This window comes from Ochotona curzoniae, unplaced genomic scaffold, assembly GCF_017591425.1.
Source record: "Ochotona curzoniae isolate NIBS_2020 unplaced genomic scaffold, NIBS_Ocur_1.0 scaffold_4506, whole genome shotgun sequence".
Taxonomy (NCBI): domain Eukaryota; kingdom Metazoa; phylum Chordata; class Mammalia; order Lagomorpha; family Ochotonidae; genus Ochotona; species Ochotona curzoniae.
In genome coordinates, this window is record NW_024467119.1 from 27,243,722 (window position 1) to 27,270,264 (window position 26,543).

The following is a 26,543-nucleotide window of genomic DNA, read 5'->3' on the forward strand; positions in this document are numbered from 1 at the left end:
TTTCTTTGTGTGTATATCCGGAGTCGGAGTACAAACACAGAGGTGATGCTCGGTTCCCATCTCTTTGCATCAGCTAGTAAACAGTGGTCACAGCCAAGAAAGTTTATTGGAGTCTAAAACTACAAATGGAGACTTTGCATCTCTCTCATTGCCATCTTGAGATTTACAAAGAATGATATGCAAACAGGCAAAAAAGTGCTATGGAACCACGAAGAAACTTATTTCCAGAGCAGCAGGCTAGGTGTAGTGGTTGGATGCCTGAGCAATGCTCAGTCTAGCACTTTGTTCATGTTCTCTGTGAGTTAGATAGAGTGCAAGCCTCAGAGAGTTGATACTAAACATGTTTTAGAAATTAGCAAAAGTTGCGTGTAATGCCTTCAAATGTGTTATTTCAATGTATTTCTGAGAAGCATGAAGATGTTTTAGCTATAATAGGTACCTCCAGCAGATGTATGTTCAAAATTTCTCATTGAATAAGCTTATGAGGGCCTAGAACTTCTGCTTCAGGTTAAGAAATACTGAAATTAGTATTAATCAAGTATGCGTAGCCTCTCCATCCCAAGTAGCAAGTGCAACATCTCTGAGTCAAAGGAGAGAATGAGGAGAAAGTATGACGCACCTACAGACTGAAGCAGACCGAGGAGACTGGGTTAGCCTCAGGCTCCACTAATTTCCAGCAAGTATATCTCCTTTGATCTCTTTGGCCCACAGTGCTACTTATTTTCTCTGACTTACCAAGGGCTTGGTTTCATCTTCATCCTTGAAATAATAGAGCTGATCTCCCTTGAGCACAAACCAGCGGGTATGCCAAGTCTTCACAAAGCCTCCTTGCTTTCTGAGCCACCCACACTTCATGGCATTTTGCCGCCCTTGGCCTTGCTGGGGATTCTCTGTGGAGTCATTGTTGTCCTCCATGATCAAGCTGATGGACTTTCCTATTTAGCACACAAAAAGAGGGAGAAATATTAAGATGCTTTGCTACAGTCAATTACGTTTTAAACACCACCATTTAAAAAAAAAAAAGCAGAGGTATGGGGAGCAAAGAAAAGAGGATATATTTGTGAACAAGTTCATTGGCTGTATTTTTGGAAGCTACAACAACAGCAGTGTGCCAGAGGAAATCTGGAGAGAGCTTTTTATTCTTCAATGAGCTTAGCATCTGTGTGATGATAATTTTCTTTTTCTTTTTTTAACCCTATGTACAATTGAAAAATGGGAATGATTTCAAGGTACTGTGTCAAAAAGCAATTTTTGACAAAATAAGTGATCAATGAAAGCAAGGTTTTGAAATTAAATGGCCTCTCTGTCTGGTGTGCACTGACTGAGCAAGCACCACACCAAACACACGGTCAAGTAGAAAGTTTCTTCACTGTCAAGGTTTACTGAAAATTAGAAAGTAAAGTCTGCTTCACCACTTACTTACCCCTCTACCCCCACCCATATTCACCATGAAACTTCAGGCATTGTTGCATATCTCAGTAAATGCCAAGAGAAACAAATTTTGTAATGATCTGTAAAGGAATATAAAACCCCCACACCTTCCATATACAACGCGCAGAAGTTCATCATCAGGAAAACATCATTAGAAAAATATTAAACAACAGGTGAGATGCTCACTGGATGACCAAATATGAACAGAGGAAATCAGCTTCCTGGGAGAGACACAGATACAGGACTAAGAAATGAAAGAGCTCTTCCTCTTGCAAATGCTTCCTCCAAATTTTTTCTCTTATTTATTTTTTTAATATATTTTTATTTTGAACTATGTGGTACAATTTTGTATAGGCTGGGATTCCCCCCGCAAAACTCCCACCCCATCAGATTTTTCCCATTTTGTTACAATAGTATAGTTCTTAAGGCATCATAATTCTACCAGTCTCTTATTTAAGTGTACCTCAACATTGTTGGTACAAACAATGTCAAACAGTCCAGCATCCCATTGTCTCCACATGTCCAACAGTTTCATTGGGAATTCATCTTTCACCTGGATGTAGGGATGCATGTTCCATTATACCCCCATGTCTCATACTTATTTCTAAGGATGTATTCAGCTATTGAAAAACCTACACTCACCCTTGTGTTTGAGACAAGGATATGTAGATATATAGCAACAATAAAGAATAGACTATTCTTGTTCAGACACATTCAGGCACAAAGCTCTATTGCATAAATCTGATTGATTCTAGAGGACGAGCTGTCTTCTATCTGCTCTTTATTCTCACCACTGAATTTTCAATCAGTTTGTAAATACACAATCCTACTTATGAATTCTATGATGCTTCAATTCCTCAGTCTATTTGTTTTTGCTTTCTTTTAAAATTGAGTTTGTAATGGTCAAACTTCCAAGGTATAATCTACAAATTTAGTTTCCCATCCCAATTGCAGAAATACAGTAGAACTTTGAGTTCAATTACTTACTCTGATCATATACACAATCTTTTCAGTAGTTTACTATTCTCACTTGAATACAACATATGTATCACCCTTCCTGCTTTAATTGCCATTTTTTAGAACTTTTAAGTCTCAGCATCTAAGTTTCAATATTACTTCTCATTCAATACCCATTCCCCTCTGTGCTTATATTGAAATGCATGTCTAATTAATGGAGCTCTATAAAACATACTCATATGTCATTTGTTCCAAGTGGCATTCCCATGATGGTAACTTCTTACTGCAGAATACACTCTCCTTTCCCGAGCCAGCACACATGAGTGTAGACTGCATCACAAAGAATGCCTCCAGTTTATTATACTTCTAGGGTAGGAACTTTCATCTCCTTCCTTTTACAGCACTTGACCCCCTATAAAGAGTTAAGTAAACCCCACTCTAATTGAACAGTAAATGGCATAACATAACTTAGGTAATAACCTTATTTAGCTAACCCTAAACAGTCTTCTTGTTTCCTGGTATTTAAGTTGCTCATATTTATATAATTTCCTATCTCATAACCACCCATATCATATTTGATCTACCATGTAACTTAAATAGAACCTGAAAACAAATATTCCAAAACACACCTGCAAATAAATGCATTCTGCAACAAGAAGTGAATTCTCTTAGGTCCAATTTTCCTTCCTTTTCTCTCAGATTTATGTTTTTCTATTAGATTTGAAACAAAATCATTTCTAAAGTGTTGTGAAGTAATTAGCAACCTACTATCAATAATACTAAAATAGAAATAATCAATTATTTTTGTACATTACTGATACCCAGGTAAAATATGCATGTAAATTAGAGCATATTTTATGATTCTTCCCACATGTTGTTTATAAGCCTGGCTGAAACACAGTGAGCACTTAGTTATGCCTGTATTTTTATAACTTCAAATACACCAGAAAATATTATACTAATACTAATTGTAACAGCTCAGTAAAGCAGAAAAGAAATAGATTTTTCATTTGTATGGGAAAATAATGCTTCAGCTATTGTTGAATAAGTTAAATCATTTTATTAAAGTAATGGTGATTTTTTTTATAAAGAAATCTTGCTATATTTGGATAAAAATTCTATCCTTCCTTTCTAGGATGAGGATGATGTTGAATTGGGTTATTTCTAATTACAGCCCCTCTTTGCCCTCTGAAATCCTGTGATTCCAGAGTATAGGGAGACCAGATAGCCTCAATACTTAGTATAATATCTGCCACATAGTGGCATTTAATCAATGTTTGATGAACGGATCAATTTTGCAATAGGTTTCATATTGTGTTTAAAAGTAAACATGATCACTCTCTGAACTGATCTTTAACACCTGATCTTGTAAATGACACCATGATTTACCTCGTTTTAAAAAAAGTGATCATTTAATTCATGACTTTGCCTCACTGTGAATATAAATCAATCAGTTAAGTCCACTAGACAATTCATCTCAAAAAGACATCCCAAACCTCTTCACTTGGTTTTATCTATACTGCTGCCCTAGAGTGCAGGCCACCATCGGGTTTTTTGACAGTTATTTTACTTTATTATTGTTATTATTATTTACTTGACAGATAATGAGACAGAGCTTCTCTTTGCTAATTATCTCCCTAAAGGCTACAATGGCTGAAATTGGGCTGCGGCCAAAACTGGAAGTCAGAAACTCAATCCAGATTTACCATATGGATGGCAAGAACCCAAAAACTTGAACCACTGCTGCTACCTCCTACAGCTTGCATTAGTAGGAGCCTGGAGTCACAAACTAGAGCCAGATATCAAACCCAGGGACTGTGTCCATTGCAGGATGCAGACATCCTAACGGGGAGGTTAAATACATGCCCCGTCATAATCTTTTGATTAGATGATTTTTCACAGCCTTCCAATTGATCTCATTCCTTGCATTTTTAACCACAAACACAAACACTTTGGTACATGCTCACACATACTTCATTCTCCATTTTGTAGCCAAAATGAACCTTTAAAAATGCAAATCAGATAATGAGGCTTACCCTAAAAATTTTTATTGGTTTCCCACTGTACTTATGCCAAATTTCAGTCTTAACATGACCTTCCAGGCTCTGACTCAACTCGGGCTTGACTTACTCTCCAAAATAATTTCATGCTACCTCCTGCTCCTCCATCACCACACCTCACACATATTCAACCCTATTGGGCACATTTTAGCTCTTGAAATATTCAAGTTATTATATGCCTCAAGGATTAATATTTGCTCATCTCTACCTAGAATACTATGCTTAGGTTCTTGGCATAGTCAATGCCTTTTCCTCTAATTCCCAGGTTAAAATCTAAATGTTTTGTCAACAAGCCTTCACCAAGCATCCCATTCCCATGAATTAGTTTATCTCTTTTTCGTCATCATTGAGCTCTCTTTTCTCTGTTTCCATGTTATTTTTTTATCATTCTTTCTCCCTCCTTCCCTTCCTTTTCTCACTTCCTCCATCTCTCCCTACCTCCTTCTCTCCCTCACACTTCCTCCTCTGTCTCTCTGTCTCTCTCTTTTCTGTTTTGTGTTCTTCATATCACCAGGACAGCATAAGCTTCATGAAGTCTTAGGGATGGTTTTACTCAATACACCCAGTGCCTTTTAATACTGCTTACTTGTCCTCAGTAAACATTTGCTGCATCAATAAATGAAGCTATATAATAACCACACCAGAGAATACTAAAGGGCATTGCCATGTGGTGTTCACTGAACAACATGCTTGTGCCATTATTACAGTGCATCTGTTAATCCAAAGATTCATCTTCACTTATTTCTCAGAACATTTAATAGATACACAAATGTGTTTGATTTAGGAATTAACACTTTTAATACTGTAAGCATCTAAGTAATTTCAGGATAAAATACCATTAAAATACTTTTTTGTGGGTAATACGGACATGTGTATTTGAGTTCAGCTGCCCAGCCTCATATTTTAGTTCAGCTGTGAATTATTTTGGAGGAATGTGTGGGTACATTAGATTCTCAGAGTCACAGTGAATGCAAGATGGTTAATACAACTCACATCAGTTCTTATGTTACTGTGTTATTAATGCATCGACAGCAGATTCAATCTAATTCATAATTTAAAATCCTAGTAATTTAGTTATTTTTCCCTTCCATTTTGTTCTTATTAATTTTTAAGACAGCATATTTTAATTTACAGTATAGTCAGAGGGTTTATGCTCCATCAAATCAATAACTCGACAAGAAAAGCTTCCTAAGAGATTATAATTCAGCAGGAATACAGGCAAGGACTATAAACAATAACAAAGAGAAGATGATCATTTTACTCATGTACAGTAAATTTTAAACTCAACTATAGTAAGTTGGGGAATCATTTTCTCCACATGCTCACCAGATTCGTTCCTTTTTCTATTTTTGAATAACATACAATTTAACTGTGCTGAGGTGCACGCTCCTTGTATTTTCATTTGCATTTCCCTGATGGCTAGTGATCCTGAGCATTTTTTTTTCATTTATCTGTTGGCCATTTGTATTTTATCCGTTGAAAAATGCCTGTTCATATCCTATGCTCATTTCTTCACTGGGTTTTTGTTTTGTTGTTGCTCAATTTCTTGAGCTCCTTGTATATTCCGGATATTAACCTTCATTGACTACAGATTCTCTCCCATTCGGCTGGTTGCCTCTCTGTGGCGTGCTTGCTTTTCAGTGCAGGGACTTCTAAGCTTTCTGCACCACTCCCATTTCTCCTCACACTCCATTTGACCTTATTTTCTTTTCGGCACAGCGCACAAAAAACCCTTTCCTGTCTTGCTTGGTTTTGCTTGTCTATACCTCCGTTGTGGTGTGTGAGCACCCTGGATGGTGACTTTCTCCTCACGGCACAGTTTAGAGCAAGCAGGAAGACTTTATTAAGCCTATAGACACATGCTAAATCCATGCACATTCCCTGAGGAATACACCAGTAAGAAAGGACAGAATTCTAGAATTGGTAGAGATGCACGCATGCACATTCCACATAACTAATGAGTCATATATAAGAATTTGTCTACCTAGGTTCTACAAATACATACATTTATGAAAAAATAGGGACAAAACTAGCAAGATTCAGACAATTAAATCTTAGTAGCTGGTTATAAGCAGAAAAAAAGTAACACCGAAACGAAGAAAACTAATGAGTACGAAGCAGTTCACTTGTGTGCTGTCCTTTGCTGTCTTATCATTTCTTTGCTTGAAAAGAGAACCAGACTGCAGTGTCTGTAAGGAAGTAAACACTCTAGGTCTAATATTGGAAAGACTCCAACAAAAATTGTTGTAGCTCTGAGAATAAATTTCAAGAGTGTATGTCTGCTTTTCAGGAAGCAACTTAATATATTTCAGCTCCTTAAAAAGGATTTTGGTGTTCCTGGTCAACTTTATTGCTTTTATCAATGTTTCCCTGTTAGCTGGAATTGTCCACCTCTGATACCAACACCACTGCCATCCCCACACAGGAATTCTCCCTTTCATGTGATCCTGTATTACTATGGGCTTAGTTTAATCACATATGGACCACCTGCTCATTCTTGTACTTTTCTATACCTTCATTTCTTAAACATACTAGATAGGCATATTGCAGAAAATCAGGATTTGTTGAATAACTATAAGATGAGTAAGTAAGTCTATAAATGCTTCGGTCAGCTTTTGAAACCTATTGCAATTGATGGCAGAGTATCAACTTAATTCAAAATATTGTGAAAACCTCCCAAAACATTGGCATTTACTTCATACAATGAAAAGATGTCAGACTTTCTCTACTAAACATAAAACATAAGTCAAAAATAGCTACTTAAAGCCAATCTGAATGTCGGAAACTACTGAGCAAAGTATTGCCATCTGTCACTGCATGATACAATTAATCATGATGAGTTTAAATATAAAGACACATTTCTTTTAAAAAATTAATAGTATAATCATGAAGCAAACATGAGAAACTGAGTTACACACGATAGTCAAAAAAAGTTTAAAAAGTCACTAGAAAGGAGTAATTAGAAAAATTTAAAGTATTAATTCTGTTCATTTGTATTTGGCTTCCTAAGGAAACACAAGAATCCTGCTGCTTGATTCACGTGAAATTAAATAAATAATAGAACAATATGTATATGCTGGGATGGATTAGGAATATAAATTTATAATTTTCATTTTAAGCTTTAATTCATTCATATTCGCTTAGTAAGAAACCAAGATTACTTAACAGAATGAACCATTTATCAAAGAAAAAATATTCTTCAGTATTTACTTTGTTTTTGTTGTATATTTTATGCTCCATCCCTTCTAGAAAAATCTGCTCCCTCTTCGGGAATTTTTGATTCAATCAGAGAGAACAGTCTAATATATAACTATATATATTACCATACCATGTCACTCTCTAAGGGTAAGTAAAAAAAAAAATGAAAACACCTAGAATTTCTAATGCAGATAACCTGAGTATAAGTCAAAATTCAAATCAAAACATTCTATCACTGATGAGATTACAAAAGTATTTACAGATCTGTGGATATTCCATGGCTGCTGTTCGAGCTCTTGAAGGCATAATTAGTAATTCCCTGGATACATACACAGAGCCCTTATTACAAATACTCTAGACAGCCTCAACCTATCAGTCACATATGGACTGATAGGAGAACAGCATTCACTGTGACTTTAGTTTTGCAAAGAACTGTAGACAGTCTTTAAGATGAAATAGAAACTGAGGCACTCACTCCAAAAGAGATGTTATTTGAATTGGGAAAAGAAGGGAATAGCAACTTCTTTAAAAAAAAATACATTTCTAATTGCTTTACAGAAGTTTAAGGATGGAAAAATCATTGCATATTATGCATATGATCAAATAGAAATAAAAACTGAAGCATGAAATTGGAAATAGGAATTGGATTTGTTTGTACGTTAATTAGTCCAATGCCTAATTGTAATTCTCAAAATTAGATGAGAAACTTGATGTTAAACGCTTTTGCTGTGAGGTACTTTTAAAAGCATCTTCAATTGACAGTAACATCGAAAGAAAGGTAAAGACTTTCTGTTTAACCCTGGCCCCCACAAAGCACACGCTCCCTTATTATATAATTCCCCAATAGAGTGTTTCCATCTGTTCCAGTTGATGACACAGCATTGTCACCTTGAGTTCATGGATACCATTACTGTGCTATGCATTCCAGGGGCTGTAACACATGTATGTGGATATGGATCACCAAAGGAGTGTCACTCAGAGTAAATTATCACCCGAAAAATTCTTTGTGCTCTGGTTCATTTCTCTGTTGAAACCATTTTTGGCAACCACTCATTTTTCTATTATGTCAATAGAAACCTGGTTTTATGAATGCTGTGTATAAGCTTCTTTTTGCATCTCTCTCGTCTCTCATGCACTATAAAACTGCTTTGAAAAGCTATCTTAAATACAAGAGCTTCTAAATGTGAACAGTTACAGGACTACACTATGGAAAGGACGGGACTGTGATGGCAGAGTCCAAGGAGCATTTCACACAGCGTGCAGAGAGCTAGGCTAGGGAGGCAGCGGGGTCACTGCAAGAGGCAGGCTTCACCGGGGCTAAGTTGCTCATCTGGCTCCTGCCTCACAACAGAAGAACATCTGTGTGTATCACAAATGGAGTCCCTCTGGCTCTGTCCTCTGGAGTCTATGCATTTAAGCTTAGATAGCAGCTTTTCTGAAACATTACTTTCAATATCACGTTCCATTCCTGAATCAAACCTGGGAAAATAGATGTTGCCAACTGAATTATGATTTCAAGCCTCTCTGTGGCACCAGCTTTTCATTCAACTGTGCTTCAAAGAAAAGACTTTATAAGTGGGTAACTTTGAAGAAGATAGTCATTTGTCTCCAGTGAACGCTCAGGTTTGCTCCTCCAAATAAAAGCCCTGAGGTACTTAATGATTTCCAATGAGGACTGCTGCTTCTTTGTCAATTAATCCTGCGGATTGAACATCATCAGGCTCGCTTTGTAAGCCCAAGAAAATTACTAGGTTCCCTAAGTGTATAAATCTTAGTCTAATCACTGAAGCCCAGTTGCTCCCCCAGGAGTTTATAATACTGAGGTACTGATAACTTTTTTATTAGAATTTGAGGAAGGTAGGAAAAAGATGCAAATTCAAAAAAGCATAAGTCATACATTATCTGCTGCAATGGCTGTATCGAGGGAGCAAATCAGATTTTGGTGTTTCCAGCGATCCTAGGTACAGTCCTATGGCAGAGTACAGGTGCTTACGTGTGTGAACATATTCATGCCATTCTCACAATAACTTACTGAAGTGTGTGCTTTAATACTTCTATTTTACAGATGAAGAAATGCAGACACAGAAAGGCGATCTTAACAATCAGGCATTCAAACATACGTGAAGTAGATGCAGAGACTGTGTGCCCAACCACAAATTCACATTGCCTATCAAGTATTAAGAAGCATTACATGGTGGCGTAGAACAGACACATGGACTTACAAAGGCAGCTGAATGAGGAAACGGGTCTCTATGCAAAACCTGCTGTATGTACACACCTGCTGTATGCATGGCCTTATGTTCCAGATACATCACGAATGCCCCCTTTTCTTGGGATTTATGCACATCTATTTCATTCTAGGATTTTATTTTTAAAATTATGTAGTTCAGCAGAACCTTCCATGTGAACCTCTTACCACAACTGACTACTCTTTTCCTTTCAGCAACTTCAGAACTGTCAAGCAAAAGAGCTTGGAAGCTGCATTTTGCCTATCCTTTGCAGGAGCCAGGAAATAAAACACAACCACCCTGCAGAACTCAGAATATTTTTAGCTCAGGGGGAAAAAAAGGTATGTAGTAAGAGTGCTTGATCAATTATGATGAGAAGATTAGTTATGAATGAGACTAATTTCTTTTCACTTTTTAAAAAGGTGATGCCAGAGAATTATAAGTGGAAGATGCCAAGATGCCAGAGAATTATAAGTGGAAACTGTAAGCTCAGCTTTACTGGGACCTGAACTAAGGTAGAAATACCAAACTGAAGAACTGTTGAGCAAAGATGAATGTAAATGGCAACAGAATCACCAGAGACAGATGAAAATTACATAGTCAGGGCAACAGGAAGAACTGAAATGCTTTATTTATTCACATGTCTAACATATTGTTTGGGAAAAATAATAATCACAGATACACAGTCCCATGAATATCAAGTATTCCATAAACCTTTTTAAAATAGAGCTAATGTCCCTGTTTTATATATAATCCGAGGCTGAAGTAGCTTGCCTGCGGCATCAATCTAACAAGTATGTAAGGAACAATGTGAGTGCACATTTTTTTTTAACTCTGACTTCTGAACAGGGTTTTCTCCCTTTTGTCCCTTTTGAGCCACACAGCATCATACATAGACTATCAACAACACTACCTTATGTTTCCTGGTTTTCCAAAACATGAAAGAATGAGTAAAGGAAGAAGGGATATAGGTAGACTCTTAGATATTTATTATATCATGGTTTAGTGTTGTCACAGAAATGTCTCACACAATTAACAGAACATTAAGGAAGTTCTCTAACAGCATTTATTTACATAGTATTTTTTAAGGATTTCAAGGATTGAAACCTAAAAAGAAGGCATTAAATGAAGGGTAATTTATAATTTTGTTATGTGTCCAACTTAATCTTTGAGTGAAAAGAAACAAAATACATGTAATAATTGCAGAAACAGTTTAGCTTTCCAGCATGGTTATAAAGTCTAAACTCATGCTAATTAAATATTAAAATTCACAGTTAATTTTCAATTAATTTGGAAAAATGGTCATGTCACCAAGGCAATACGCAGGATTCAGGTTTTGCTATAAGATTTAGAAGCATTTAATTTTGTAGTACTACAAAAAAGTCAGTTATCAGTAGTTTTAACATCAATATAATGTTAAATGTCTCCTTTTCCAACCACACTAACAATTGATATGATTTTCCTACTCAAACACTATATAATTCCTTTATTCTATCCTCCCCTTTGCTTTTCTCCAAAGTAGTTTGTTGGTCCATTTCCACCATCGCGTTGCCTCATATCTCAATGACAGCTTCATTCTATTGCATTTTTCTGAGATGCTAAGGGCTTACCTCTCAGTCCTACGAGGAGGCTGATAAATTTCAAACATGTATTGTATGTAGTTCAAGACCTTCAATAGATTCCAATTGCACAGCACATTGTATTCAAGCATTGCCTCATATTGAGGGTGTCCTGATCTAGCCAGCCAATTTTTTCCAACTTACTGTGCTTTGTTTTTCCAACAAGCATCCTATGAAGCAATCATCCAAATCTGTATAGTCAATTTAACCTGTTCATCCATTTCATTATTCTTGCTCCCTCCTTGAAATTTACTAGAGGCATTGGCTACAGCAACAACTAAATGAGCAGATAAACTCATGTAGCGCTATCGGCCATGCAGTGCTCGAAGTGCTTTATATGTCCAAATGACTGTAACCCTCACAATAACCTCATGAAAGTGTATGCTATTATTATCGTTCCCATTTTAAAGACAGTCCAAAGTGATGAAGTAATTCATGCAAGTTCAAACGATTAGTATACAACACAGCCAAAATTCAAACCAAGCAGTCTGGTTCCAGATTTAAAACACTCAGACACTATATCAGTATTTTTCAGTTACTGAAAAGTATAATATATTCACTGTATGTAAGATAATTAGTCATTAATTAAAGCATGTATTCCATTTTTTTCTCTGTTAATGAAAACTATCAATTTGTAATAAGAATGAAACATTTTATTACTCCTAAGAATGAATATCTCTAGGGAACACTATTTTATTCAAATATTTCATGTGAAAAGAGTAAACATGAAAATCAAATTTCCAAACATTGTGACTGTGAAAAAGAAAATAGTTTTCATTTCACTAACAAAGTGATCTGGAATGGAGCCTGTCTGTGGCAGGAGGAAAAACAGTGAAGCACGTTCTGCTACAAAATTGCCAGAGACCTATATTCCTGATGGATATAGAAGCAGATTCTCCGAAAGGTACTAGTGAACTAATACTGGGAATTTTAGCAAAAGCAATTAGGAAGGGGAAAAAAAATAAAGGACACCAAAATTGGAAAAAAAATAATAACTACCCTTTTTTTTTTTTGCAGATGACATGATGTTTTACATGGAAAGCTCTAACACTCCACTTAAAAGCAGTTAGGATTGATAAATCAATTCAGTGAAGTAGCAAGTTTCAAAGTAAACTTTTAAAAGACCAGTAGCTTCATGTATGATTATGATAGACTCACAGAAAAGCAAAATTAAAAAATTCCATTTACCACAGCGACAAAAAAAAAATATATCAAATACCTAGGAATAAATTTAACCAAAGAAGTGCAAGATCAAATCAAGGGCACAAAACGTGGAGATGATCATGTTGAGTGAAACAAGATGGACACTGAAAGACAAATGTTTCATGTTTCCCTTTATATTTAGAAACTAACCTTTTTAAAGATTTATTTATTTTTCATTGGAAAGGCAGGAAGAGAAACAGAAAGATCTTCCATCTGCCAACTCACCCCTGAAGTTGCCACAATAGCCGGAGCTCAGCTGATTTGAAGCCAGGAGCCTCCTGTGAGTCTCCCATGCAAGTGCAGAGTCCCAAGGCTTGGGGCCCGTCCTTGACTGCCTTCCCCTGCCACAAGCAGGGAGCTGATTGTAAGTAGAGCAGCCGGGATACGAACCGGTGTCCATATAGGATTTTTAATTATAAAGTGAATTTAAAATGTTATTCCAAAATTAAAAATAAAAGGACAAAAATGGATAAGGAAGGAGTGTGGGAAGAAGGAACGGACAGAAGAAGGGGATCTGATTCTGGTCTTTGAATATAAATCACGTTGAATCACATTGTCTATTAAAAACTAACTCAAATTTTTTAAAAAATGAAAATATTGTTATACATGGAGAGACACAAATAAAACTCCAAATCCAGAAATCTGAGAAGTTTGTTGCTTTTCTCATAGAGCTTAAGCCAGATTTACAATAAACTCATAAATAGTGGATCATTCTTCATTTGATTTAACTTAAATGTCAGACTCACCTGTGGAATGCTTTTTACAACTAAATAAGCCTGCTGCATTGTAATAGAATTTTATAAATATCTGTATTGAAAACATATTACGCTGACCTTTATGCAGGTTTTACCCTAAATGTCTACCTGCACACTAACAGATTAGCCATCTGTGTTAGAAGTATGCCGTTAGGACAATTCATCAATGAAAGCAACAATTAATTAGTGAAATAATTTAACTCTCAAAAACATGTTTGAGATGTTAGACACAGCAGTTTAGAGTTGTGAAAGACCTGAGATTGCATTCAGCATGTCAGATAATAAAACACTGCAGCAGAGACAAGATTCCTGGGTTAAAAACAACAAAGAACGTTTATTTTGAGGGAGAGGTAAACAGAAAAAGATTGCCATGTGTTGGTTCACTCCCCGAGAACGGTGGGCAAAGCCGGGGTCCGGGACGCAATCCAGGACTCCCACGTGGATGACAGCTGTCACCACTGCTTCTCTAACGGGAAAACGGGAAGCTGTATCCCGGAGCTACAGCAGAGTCTGACCCACTCGGTCCAACACAGTATGAAGGCATTCTAACAGGAAGAGTGAACTGATACTCCAATGGCTTATCCCAGAAATTAGAGACTTTATTGTCCACAGCAATAGCATTAGTCAGGATATCACACCTGCATAAATAGTGGATTGTTACCTGACATAAACCGTGAGCCTGGGAGAATTGAATCTATTAAAATGGACAGGAAATCTGCCTAATCGTTGCCGCAGAGGGACATCAGCTGCAGTAAACTACACCGTCACAAACCTGTCCTTTTCTCAGGAGAAAGATATCGTCTCTAGGTCACCAGATGGTCACTATACAAACAACGTTGAAGCACAAGGCTGTTTTCTCTGCAGCCTGTGCCTCTGCTCACAAGACCTGCAGAACAGTGAAGGACCCACAGCTGGAGGTTTCCTGATAACTGGATGTTTTCATTCACATACTGCTCTTAAGTACACAAAACAGTAGTAGAGAGAGAAGCATTGCTACTGCAAGGAACCAAAGGTGACTACAACACTTCAAGAGAAATATTCTTTCTATTATATAAGATGATGGCTAAAGTGTATTGTGCGCATAGATGTGTACATGCTTTTCATGAAAATATACACTAAAAAGTACACATGAACTGTTTATAAATTATGTGATAAAGTCAACACAGAAAAAAAAAACAGGGTGAGCATATCTTCTGGATTGCTTTCCTATAAAGGATGAGAGCTTTGTCTTGCATATCTTGTTTGCTAACTGAGAAAAAGTTCGCCAACTGCATATTCTTAGTAAGGTCTGGAGAAATAGGTCACATCGAATTCATATTTAAAATGAGTTTTAAATGCTTTTAATTATCCCATATCAATTTGAAATGCCACAATCTTATTTTTTTAATTTTCACTTTTGTTGATTTATATACACATGTGTATGTCAAGAAGCCATATTTTATTTTGTGAATCTAGAAAACAAATGATCTACACACTGAGTTATTTAATTCAGGTTCATTTTAATAATATGACAAGTTGTATAAAAGTAAGCCCATGCTAGGTATGGAAAAGGATTCTGTAGATGAAAGAACATTGTTCTCCAAAACAACAAAATAGTTTTCAAATCTTCGGACTACAATAGAAAATAGTTCAAATGACAGATTTTATCCAGCTTTTCCTCTACTTAACCAACTTTAAATCCCTTGAATCTTTTTTTCTTCTTTTTTTAAAGATTTATTTGTTTTTTATTGGAAGGGTGGATGTACAGGGAGGAGAGACAGAGAGGAAGATCTTTCATTCAATGGTTCACTCCCCATGCAACCACAACGGTCAGTGCTGAGTTGATTCGAAGCCAGGAGCCATGAGCTCTTCCAGGTCTCCCATGTGGGTGCAGCGTCCCAAGGATTTGGGCCATACTTGACTGTTTTCCCAGGCCACAAGCAGGGAACCAGATGGGAAGCAGGGCTGCCAGGGTACAGCCTTTATGGAAATCAGTCTGGAGAACACTCAAACAACTCGGAATCTGCATGCCATATGACCCAGCAATAGCACTCCTAGGAATATATCCAAAACACCTGATTTACGACAAACCAACATGCATCCCTATGTTCATTGCAGCACAATCAGTAATTGCAAAAACATGGAAGCAACCGAAATGCCCATCAATAGAAGATTGGATAAGAAAGCTTTGGTTCATCTACTCCATGGAATACTACTCAGCTATTAATAAAAACAAAATGCAGTTCTTTGTGGCTAAATGGGCACAACTGGAAACTATAATGCTAAGGGAAATGAGCGAATCCCAAAAGATTAGATACCACATGTTTGCCTTGATTTAACCTGTAATTTATTGTTTGGTTGTTTGTTATTTTTTGAACGTGTCATTGATGCTGTCTCAACCCAGATGTTTCGAAGAATGGAACTTGCATTATTTTTAACATATTGTTTACCCAATACTATGTCAATTAATTCCATAATGTTGTATATTGATACTGAGGCCTTGTTGGGGCTTTTAACCGACCGGATCTTTACTCTGTTAGACCTATCTTCAGACCATAGAAGGTCTCCCCAGGAGGCCACTGAACTTATCTGGACAATAAGACGCTGAACTTTATGCTAGGCATGTGTTTGCAAGCAATGAATCTCAACCGAACTTGAACTATGGTTATGCAGCAAGGTGGAGGAATCCACCATGGGGGGAGGGATATGGGGAGGGGTGGGGGTATCCCCAGCGCCTATAAAACTGTACTACATAATACAGTGTAAGCAACAATAAAAAAAAAAAAAAAAAAAGAACCAGTGCCCATATGGGATCCAGGCGCGTGCAAGGCAAGGACTTTAACTACTACGCAATTGCGCCGGGCCCGGTATTGAGTTTCTTTTCATATATCTATTAGCCATTTGAATGTCTGTCTTTGAGAAATGCCTATTTACATTTATTACCCATTTTGCCTGGATTATTGATTGTTAGATGTTTGAAAGATATATATGTATATAGTGATTATATGATGCATACTTGTGCTTAAACCTCACAAAGTACTCCATAAGTGTGTATAATTTTATTGAAAGATTTTAGTATGAATAAGTGATTTATTTAACAAATTAAGTCACTATTTGGTATACCGATTAGAATGGAAATATATTTTATGATGTTTGAAAAGACAAGTACTAAAATTCTAAAATGGCTATCTTAATAAAATTAAATTTCAAATTTAAATGTTAGTCTATACTTGTTAGTCTATACTTTCTACATTATCTGCTGTTTTCTACAGAAAATTAGAAGGAAGAAATTCTTGTGTTTGCTAAATGAAGCATTCAACAGGCTGCTTGATCTACAAAACACTATCATGTGTTGGATGCAGCTTTACTGCACAAATAAACAAATCTATTTTTACTTCAGATCTTACAGATTGTGCCAAATTCCATAACAAGTTGCAGACATTTCTCATGTATTTGTAAACACTGATATTCCACTATGTTTTTATTGTTTATATATCTCCCCTAATTGCCCACAGATTCAAGGGTTCTACTGCTTAACTACTCATTAGCAGCAATATCAGAAAATTAGAAGCAGAACATTTGGCAAAAGCCATAGGAACCAACAAGTCATTAATAATGTAAAGCAAACTGAATACTGAAATCAAATCGTAAAAGATTATTTTTTAAAGCCAGGAGGAAAATAAATGTATTGAACAAAATATCAGGAGAAGCCGGTGGGTGGAATGTGCAGGCAGAGGGGTGTGGGTGGGATGCAGGGGGATGCAGGGGCTGTGGGTGGGATGCAGGGGGGTGCGGGTGGGATGCAGGGGTCTGGGTGGGATGCAGGGGGGTGCGGGTGGGATGCAGGGGGCTGGGTGGGATGCAGGGGGGTGCAGGTGGGATGCAGGGAGTTTGGGTGGGATGCAGGGGGATGCAGGGGGGTGCGGGTGGGATGCAGGGGGTGTGGGTGGGATGCAGGGGGTGTGGGTGGGAGGCAGGGGGGTGTGGGTGGGATGCAGGGTGGTGCGAGTGGGATGCAGGGTGATGCAGGGGGTGTGGGTGGGATGCAGGGGGGTGAGCGTGGGACGCAGGGGGTGCGGGTGGGATATAGGGGTGTGGGTGGGATGCAGGGGGTGTGGGTGGGATGCAGGGGGGTGTGGGTGGGATGCAGTGTGATGCAGGGTGTGTGGGTGGGATGCAGGGCGGTGTGGGTGGGATGCAGGGGGTGTGGGTGGGATGCAGGGTGATGCAGGGGGTGTGGGTGGGATGCAGGGTGATGCAGGGTGTGTGGGTGGGATGCAGGGCGGTGTGGGTGGGATGCAGGGGGTGTGGGTGGGATGCAGGGTGATGCAGGGGGTGTGGGTGGGATGCAGGGTGATGCAGGGGGTGTGGGTGGGATGCAGGAGGTGAGCGTGGGATGTAGGGGGTGCTGGTGGGATGCAGGGGGTGTGGGTGGGATGCAGGAGGGTGTGGGTGGGATGCAGGGGGATGCAATGCTCCTGGATTTGTGTCTTGAAATCCAAGAAATTTATTTTCTTTTTATAAATAAATTTTACATAAATGCTGAATATTTACAATTACAGAAGTTAGCAGTTATGTAATGAAAATAATCCATTATTAGGGACTGATCTAGAACCTTAACTTTTACATTGGAATATTTCAAATAACTGAATAAGTGTACACATTTCTGTCCTGCTTCTCAAAAAAAAAAGTTATGGAGACTATAAACAACTGAAATGCACAATTATAGAACAAAAATATTTTCACAATTCAGCTAATTTATTGCTCTTTGCCAAATTCATAAAGTCAATGAGTTCATGTTAACAAAGATTCAAATACTTTTAGGTCATTCATTCAAGTATGAGCCAAGTAGACCCTTGTACAAGTGAAGAGGCAGAGTTCAGCACAGAGAGGTTACTGGTCTTCCTGTCTTAGAAATGCTCATTCAGGAGCAAGCACATAACATAAACATAATTTCCCCTTTAATTAAACCTTCAGATTAAATGTAACTAACCAAATTGCTGATTTCTGGTATTTTATGACCTATAAATGCAGAAAAGAGTATAGTTTGAACTAATATAAAGGCAAATAACAAAATGAAAGTTATCAGCATACAACTGTACTATACAACATACAACTGCAGTTTATACCAAACACGGTTCCCTTTAGTAACCATCTATAGACTGGTTTACCTGCCCACAGAGATAGCAATGTTCAGCTTCCCTTCTTAGTTTTTATTATATAGACACAGCACTACCTGCATTCTAACCGTGCTTTTACTTTCAGATGCATGAATTATACCTTGAACCAAAAGCTTTACATTGAATAACCCTGGCATAAATATTTCGTAAGTTTTACTGTGTGGTTCTGTGGTCATGATTCTTATGTGCTGAGACAGTAGTTGTGACTATATCATTTTAAGTCCAACAGCTCTGGACACTTGAAAGAAAGAGAGCGAGAGAGTGAGAGAGAAAAGAGAGTCAATAAAGAGTCAGTCAAAAGAGAGAGAGTTAATGAGAACTGCTGTCAAACTGATTGAATGATTGGAAACTAAATACTAGAAGATGTAAATTAAGTCATGGGGTATTGGTGACAGTTAACATCATGAGACATGGTGAACACCAATTGTGGAAACGGAACTGACCCTCATGTTCTTAACATTCAAAAGGCAAGCACAGGAAACATGCAGGGAAGGGCCTTGATGGAAGTCACAGAGGGAAAACACGTGATGGTGAGTGCAACACAGGGTTAATGCACCAAGACTTGGGGGCTGTGAACTGAGCAGAGGCTGACTTCAAACCAGAGGTAAGAGTTTCAGACTCACAGCAAGTTATCTGAATGAGAATCGTGGAAGATGGAAACCGTTGAGTGTGAATGGATCTGTTATACTTCCCAAAAATCATGTTGTAAGAAATAGATAAAGCCATCACTTTGTGATGTAAGCATTTTTTTTAGATCTGTTTATTTGAAAGGCAGATTTTACAGAGAGGGAAAGACAGAGAGAGAGAGAGAGATCTTCCATATGCTGGTTCACTCTCCAAATGGCCACCAATGACCTGAGCTGAGCTGATCCAAAGCTGGGAACAGGAGCCTCTTTCTGGACTCCTTTGTGAATGCAGTGGCTCAAGGCCATGGACCTTCATCCATCACTTTTTCAGGCCATATACAGCGAGCTGGATCAGAAGTAGAGCAGCTGGAACATGAACTGATGCTCATTAGGAATGCCAGTGCTAGCAGGTAGAGAACAAGCTTGGCACATTACTGCACCATTTCAAAATATAGTTTTTTACAATATGGGGGAAATGGAGATACACTCACAGACAACAGTGAAATGGTATTGTAGAGGCTTTATGTAAACTCAAGCTCAGTCTCTTTCTTGGAGTTAGGAGGAGTAGCATAAAAGGGAGAAAAAAGGCTGTGAGAAACTTAAGGGACAGAAAAAAAGTTAAGTGACTCAGATGAGAAAATGCTTGGCTTTGGAAAGCATCAAGCGCCATATGCAAATCACATCCCTTCTATTTTTAATGGTTCCCTTTTTTTCTTAGTCATCTCTAGATTTTACAAGCCAACTGACATAAAGACTAACATTTTTTTCTAATTCACCCCTGAATCCATTCAAGTATTCATTCAATTTGTGTGCTAATTACATGGTGAGCATCAAATCTTGTTTAATATTTACATATGTCTATAGTTGATGCCCATATTTCAAGTAGCAGTGGTATCTTAATTGAACTGACTATATGTTCTTAGTAAATTAGTAGGATACTTTGTGTCTGGATTCAATGACCATGTTTACTTCAGTTTTTCTTATTTCCATTAGCAAAAATGAATAGTTTATTTATCTTCTACTAAAAGAAAGTAAAAACGGGTAGACATATCAATCATATATGTGTGTACTCTGAACAGCAATGGATCTAAACTTGACACTTTTATAACTTTTGCAAATGAACTCAAGAAAATGACATATTTGGAGGCTGAATGTAAGTTTCAGATGTATCAATTACTATTCTTGGTAAGAAGATCCACTTAATTAAACACAACTTTATTCAGATTATTTTCTTTGACTTGGAAGAATGGTCAACAGATCTTTGCTAGGAGCATCCTGGATTGAGAAAGTAACTAAATGTCTCTTGTACAATTTCAGCTGCTGCCCTGAGGTTACTGTAAGCATGTTTTATTGGATTAGGGGAATATAAGGCATAATCCTGCTGATGTGACATTTACATGAAATTAGTAACTAGATATTGCTCAGGTGGTCTGACACACATGTAGATACCAGGATTGCATGAAGCTAGCTGTTACGCTCTGGTCTCCTAGCTGATCCTAGGGTTCAAGACTCTTCACTATTTTTTCTTACCATCCCTCTTAATCATTTTTAAACATTTATTTATTTATTTATTTTTAGAAAGGCAGATTTACAGAGAGAGAGAGTGTGATATTGTCTATTTGCTGGTTCACTCCCCAAGTGGCCCCTACAGCCAGAGCTGAGCCAAATTGAAGCCAGGAGATTCTTCCCAATCTCCCATGTGGGTGCAGGGTCTCAAGACTTTGGGCCATCCTTTACTGCTTTTCCAGGCCACAAGCAGTGAGCCAGATGGGAAATAGAGTAGTTGGGAAACAAACTGGTACTCTTTGGGACCCTGGGGGTTGCAAGGTGGAAGACCATCGTGCAAGGCCCACCAACCATCTTTTAATCCTTTAATTTTCATCTACTTAAATCATGACCACCTGTCTTATTTCCCAGTCAACAGGCTTACAGTCTTTAAGATGGCCAAGCAAACCTATTCGGCAAGCACTCCTTTTCTCCCAGCCAACTGCATTCCTTCTGTAAAAATAGAGGGCAAGAGGAGCCGACTGAGGAGGTCCAGCAGAGACCTGAGTGCCAACATCAGCCAGTCCCTCCTAGCTCCATCCTTCAGTCTCAGGGAAGATGTTAGCTCTCATTCAGGGAAGACGTTTACCCTGAAAACCAAACTTAGCCATTATTATACTGATTTACATTAAAAAAAAAAACCTATTTCAAGTGTTAAATGAATTAAGGGACTCAACATTGCACTTTTCTTCTTTTCCCTGGTATCTTTTTCAACTACTATTTTTTTATCCTTCCTTACTGATAATGCTTTTTGGTTTATGTTTGTCTAAGTAGAGATAAAGGGTAACAAACCCTGCAAGGATGTAAAGAAACGGGAACATTTATGATTATCGGAATATAAATTAGGGTAGCCAGTGTGGGAAAACAGCATGGGGATTCTTTAATATCTAGAGATAGACTTTCCAGATAATCCAGCAATCCTGCTACTGGGTACATACCCCGAAGACTTGAACACTGAATTGAAGGGTTATCTGCACCACCACGTTGGTAACAGCCCCAGTATTATAACCAAACTTTGGAACAAGCCAGAGTGTCCATTATCAGATAAATGGATAAAGAAAATGTGGTATTTGGTCCTGGTGCAGTGGCCTTGTTGCTAAAGTCCTTGCCTTGAATGCACCAGGATCCCATATTGGTGCCAGTTCTAATCCTGGCAGCCCCGCTTCCCATCCAGCTCCCTGTTGTGGCCTGGGAAAGCAGTCATGGATGGCCCAAAGCCTTGGGACCCTGCACCCACATGGGTGATCCAGAAGAAGCGCGTGGCTCCTGGCTTCAGACCAGCACAGCTCTGGCCACTGCAACTGTTTGGGAAGTAAACCATCAGACAGAAGATCTTTCTCTCTGTTTCTCCTCATCTCTGTATATCTGACTTTGCAATAAAAGTAAATAAAGCTTTTTTAAAAAGAAGAAAATGTAGTATTTATATACAATGAAATATTAATTATCTATAACAAGAATGAAATTTGACAATTTGTAGCAAAACAGTCTTAAGCAAAAACCCTTATGCTGAGTGAAACAAGCCAGACCAGGAAAGATAAATGCCAAAAGTTCTCCCTGTGTGAGTGTTAAAATTTTAAAATAAAAATAAGAAAGAGGAAAGGAATGTCTGTGAGTATCTATGTTGTCACAAATACAGTTATGTAAAACATGATTTTATTCCTTTGTTAAACCAGTGGTTAGAACTGGTTATATTTCCCTAGTTGTAATGATCTGAGATTACTTTGCACTTTATTGCATATTGGTGAAATGGTCATTTTTCCATTCAATTATTATTTTATAGCTATTTTCTGTATTCCCACACTAAGTTATTTTTTTTCTTTTCACTCGCTAACCTTTTTGACTGGTGAAGTATTAACCATTTATTGTGATATAAATCTGAAATATTTTATCTTAGAGGCTAAAAAAAAGAGAAAGGGAATAGATATGTATAATGGGGAGAAGGGCAGGAGGAGGATAATATTATAATCTTAGAATTGCATCTACAAATCACACAAAATCTATTTAAAAACTAATCAAAAACTAAAATGAAAATGAAAAACAAGTATATGAGGAGAAAAAAAAGACACCAGTGCTGAATATATCACTATTTCATCTCTACAAACTCCACTGTCCCTGACTGCCTTGCAAACGTCCATGCTCATTTCATGTGTGGATTTCTCATTCCCTAATAACTGAGCTCTTGTATACCACACTCAATGTTATAAAAGGGAAAACGTGTTTCAAGTTATAAATGCCGTACAAAAGTTCCTTATAAACTTCCTTGAAAGAAAACAACTCCCTATTTAAAGTTCAGAAAACTTGAAGGACTAACATACTGTTTGTTGATATACTTAGTGTGGCATTTCTGCATTGAAAGTATATTGATTTGATATATAGAATAACATTTATAATCAAAATAAAAATAGCTATGGTAATGCAAAATTTGCTAATGGTACCATCTTTACTTTTTAAGATTTATTGATTTGAAAGGGAGAGAGTGAGAGGGAGAAAGATCTTTTACCTTCTGGTTCACTTGCTAAATGACCACAACAGCCAGTACAGTGCAGCCAGGCAATCCAGAACCAGGAACACCATCCTAGATTCTCAGAGGAGCAGGGGCCCAAGTACATGAGCCATCATCAGTGAGAAGCTGAATTAGAAAAAAACCTGAACCTCAAACCAGAACTCCAAAATGGGATGCTGAGAGGATTGGCAGCAGCTTCAGCTACTGTGCAACAAAACCAGAACCATCTTTGTGCATGTATTTTTGTATTTGATTACTGAGACAATCTCAGAGATGTATTTCAGATTATATAAGTGATATTTTAGAAGCAAAAGTTACATTCTAAATTGGAGGTAGGTTACCTCTTATTCTAAGCTGCAAACCATGCGGAATTCTCTAGCCTGTAAACTAAGGATACACAGAAAACTACAGTTTCCAATATGTGGAACACTGGAGAGTTCATCTTAGAGAATATATTTTTGTTTTAAATATGTCATTTTGAAGAGTAACTTTGACTACCCAAATCATGTAACTGATGGCCAGAATAATGTAAGTTTAAGATCAAAAGATAAAACAATTAAAAGAAAAACACTAGAGGTATTTCAGCAAAGTGTACTTCCCTAGCTTGAAGACTAGAAAATGAACCTACAGGTGAAATTAATAAAAATAACAAAGGGATATCTTTTTGGGGAAATCCTCATCATGCAAGCCATACAACTCATAAAATTACACAAAAAATGGATTTATTGTTTAATTTACAGTTTCCAACAAACATTTGGATATACTCTGGCATGTTTTGTCCCAAAGCATATCTGAGAAAAGTTTCCTGGGCTTTGATAACTTCTCTCCTGTGGAAACTAAACCACACAGCTGTGTCCTTGACGGTGACATTGTTCCAGGTGTCACGGCTCAGTCTTAGCTGAGAGGTTTCCTCTCTCCATTGCAGCACAGCTGCTGACAGAATTGGCTTTTGTCTACTGAGAACTTGCACTGATCAGTGAACAGAATGAACTCAGGAACTCAGATGCTTTCCATCACTGACAAAAAGCAGCGGGGAATATAAAAATAGCATGACACACCAAGGATTTGGTGAGGCTTCCTCGCACTGACAGGATGAAAATGACCAGAGCACCACACACTGTGATGCAAAAAAGATCATGAACCTACTGATAGAAACAACTGCTGGCAGATGGGAGCGGATGCCCAAGTGTGCATGGTCTGACCACAGTTCTCTTGTCCCTTTCTTTTAAAGACCAACAAGCTCACCAAACTGGTGTTACATAGTTTTTCATATGGACACTAAATTCTGCAGAATCTGATTGTGGATAAACAATAGTTTTAGAAAAAAAGTGTGTTCTCTGATCATACCATGTGCTTTATATCTGAAGAGGATTATAGAGAAGTAAGCACAGAGAATGTTTGTGGTTTATTATGCAGTCCTCCATATGCATATTTGTGTGGGTTATTCTTCATGGCCATTCCACATCCCTCACTCCAGGATTTTCTGCCCTTCCATGTCTTTATAAAGAATTTGTTTCTCAAAGTCTCTTCCTTTGAGCCATTTTTTTTTGGTAAAATCTATCTTGTCAGCAACTTATGAAATGTCCCAGCACATATTTCTGCATATTTAGAGCACAATTCATTTCACATGATTGTTCTGAAACTTCTTCCTGAAAACAATGATGTACATTATCCCCATGATCATTGTACATAGCTGGCTTAAAAACGTGTGTTTTCCTTTCTATTTTACCACTTTCTATTATTCATGAGGTTTATTTGACCTTCAATTCTAGTGATTAGACAATAAATAGGGTTTATGAGCCCTTTAAAACTTAAAACTCTTCAGTTGGTAGGTGTCAAATTCAAACAGATATTGGAACGGGTCACCAATACAACACGTTGTAAAAATGAGATGGACACAAACAATTTAAAAATCCAGAGGTAAAATCTCAGGACTGGCAATTTTTAGCTAGAGTAAAAATAACTACAGGGCTCGGCACGGTGACACAAGTGGTTAAGGTCCTCGCCTTGCACTCCCGGGATCCCATATGGGCGCCGGTTCTATCCTGGCAGCCCCGCTTCTCTTCCAGCTCCCTGCCTGTGGCCTGGGAAAGCAGTCAAGGACGGCCCAAGGCTTTGGGACCCTGCACCCGCGTGGGAGACCCGGAAGAGGCTCCTGGCTTCGGACCAGCATAGCATCAGCCGTTGCGCTCACTTGGGGAGTGAATCATCGGATGGAAGATCTTCCTCTCTGTCTCTCCTCTCTGTATATCCGCCTTTCCAATGAAAAAATAATAAAAATAAATCTTTTAAAAAAAATAACTACATATGATTTAATTTACTTTGGCTTTGTTTCATTACTTGTTAGTGAGGGAATTTAAAAACCCATTTTATGGGATTATTGTGACAACAAAAATAAACTATATTATAAGTATTTAAGGAAAATATCGAGTATACTAAGCATGGTTATTTCATTTCCTAAGCAAAGACCACTGTTTTAGTAACATTAATAGTTAAACAGAACTGACATACATCATAAGGCCACAAGTATTGAGATACTTGTTTTCTGATAATAATCAGGTTAAAATCAAACTGGGTTACAGAAGATCATAATTAAAAGTATCCCCAATTATCCAGATGGTGAAAAGAACATAGGAAACAATTGTCCCTCTAAAAGCTGAAGCAAAAAAAAAAAAAGAAAAGAAAAAGAAAAAGAAATCCAATCCATAGGTCACCTACTCTTTAGTGGCCCAAGATACTATGATTCTAGAGGTGGATCAAACATCCTCGAAGGGAACGCGCAGGAAAAGCAGGTTTGATTACCATCAGCACAAGGGTTCCTCGACCACTGAGCCTTGAAGAAGACAGAGAACAACACTACACTTGTGTCTTTTGTAGAAGTCAAGGACAATAAGTGCCAGATCTGACAGCCTGGGAAGAAATTCTGAGACATAGATGTGGCCAAGGGAATACAATGATGGAGAGAAGAAGGTGCATGTTTATGATGTACTGGATGTACCAACACAAATTCGGATCATTCAAAATGTGTCCAGAAAGCTAATTCTTTTTTAAAGACTTGTTTATTTTTTTATATGGAAAGTCAGATTTACAGAGAGAAGGAGAGACAAGAAAGAATCCCAAGTAACATCATTTTATGTTCTTCATGGATGTGGCCTTTCACATATCTGCATCTCAGATTCATTCAACGACCACTGCATGATGGACATGAGAGTATTTTTGCCACCACTGAACATAATCAGGAGAAGTGCAGTGAAGGTAT

At 37.7% G+C, this 26,543-nt stretch overlaps 1 protein-coding gene across 1 annotated transcript in view; it reads right to left on the reverse strand.

Annotated features, from left to right (window-relative positions):
- Window positions 1-26,543, reverse strand: part of ARHGAP24 (Rho GTPase activating protein 24) — a 397,185-nt gene that overhangs the window by 322,737 nt on the left and 47,905 nt on the right. The window contains exon 2 of the mRNA XM_040967005.1: window positions 736-935. Within this exon, the coding sequence (XP_040822939.1) occupies window positions 736-915 (180 nt within the window). The 5' untranslated portion in view covers window positions 916-935. The remainder of the gene's footprint in view (window positions 1-735; window positions 936-26,543) is intronic.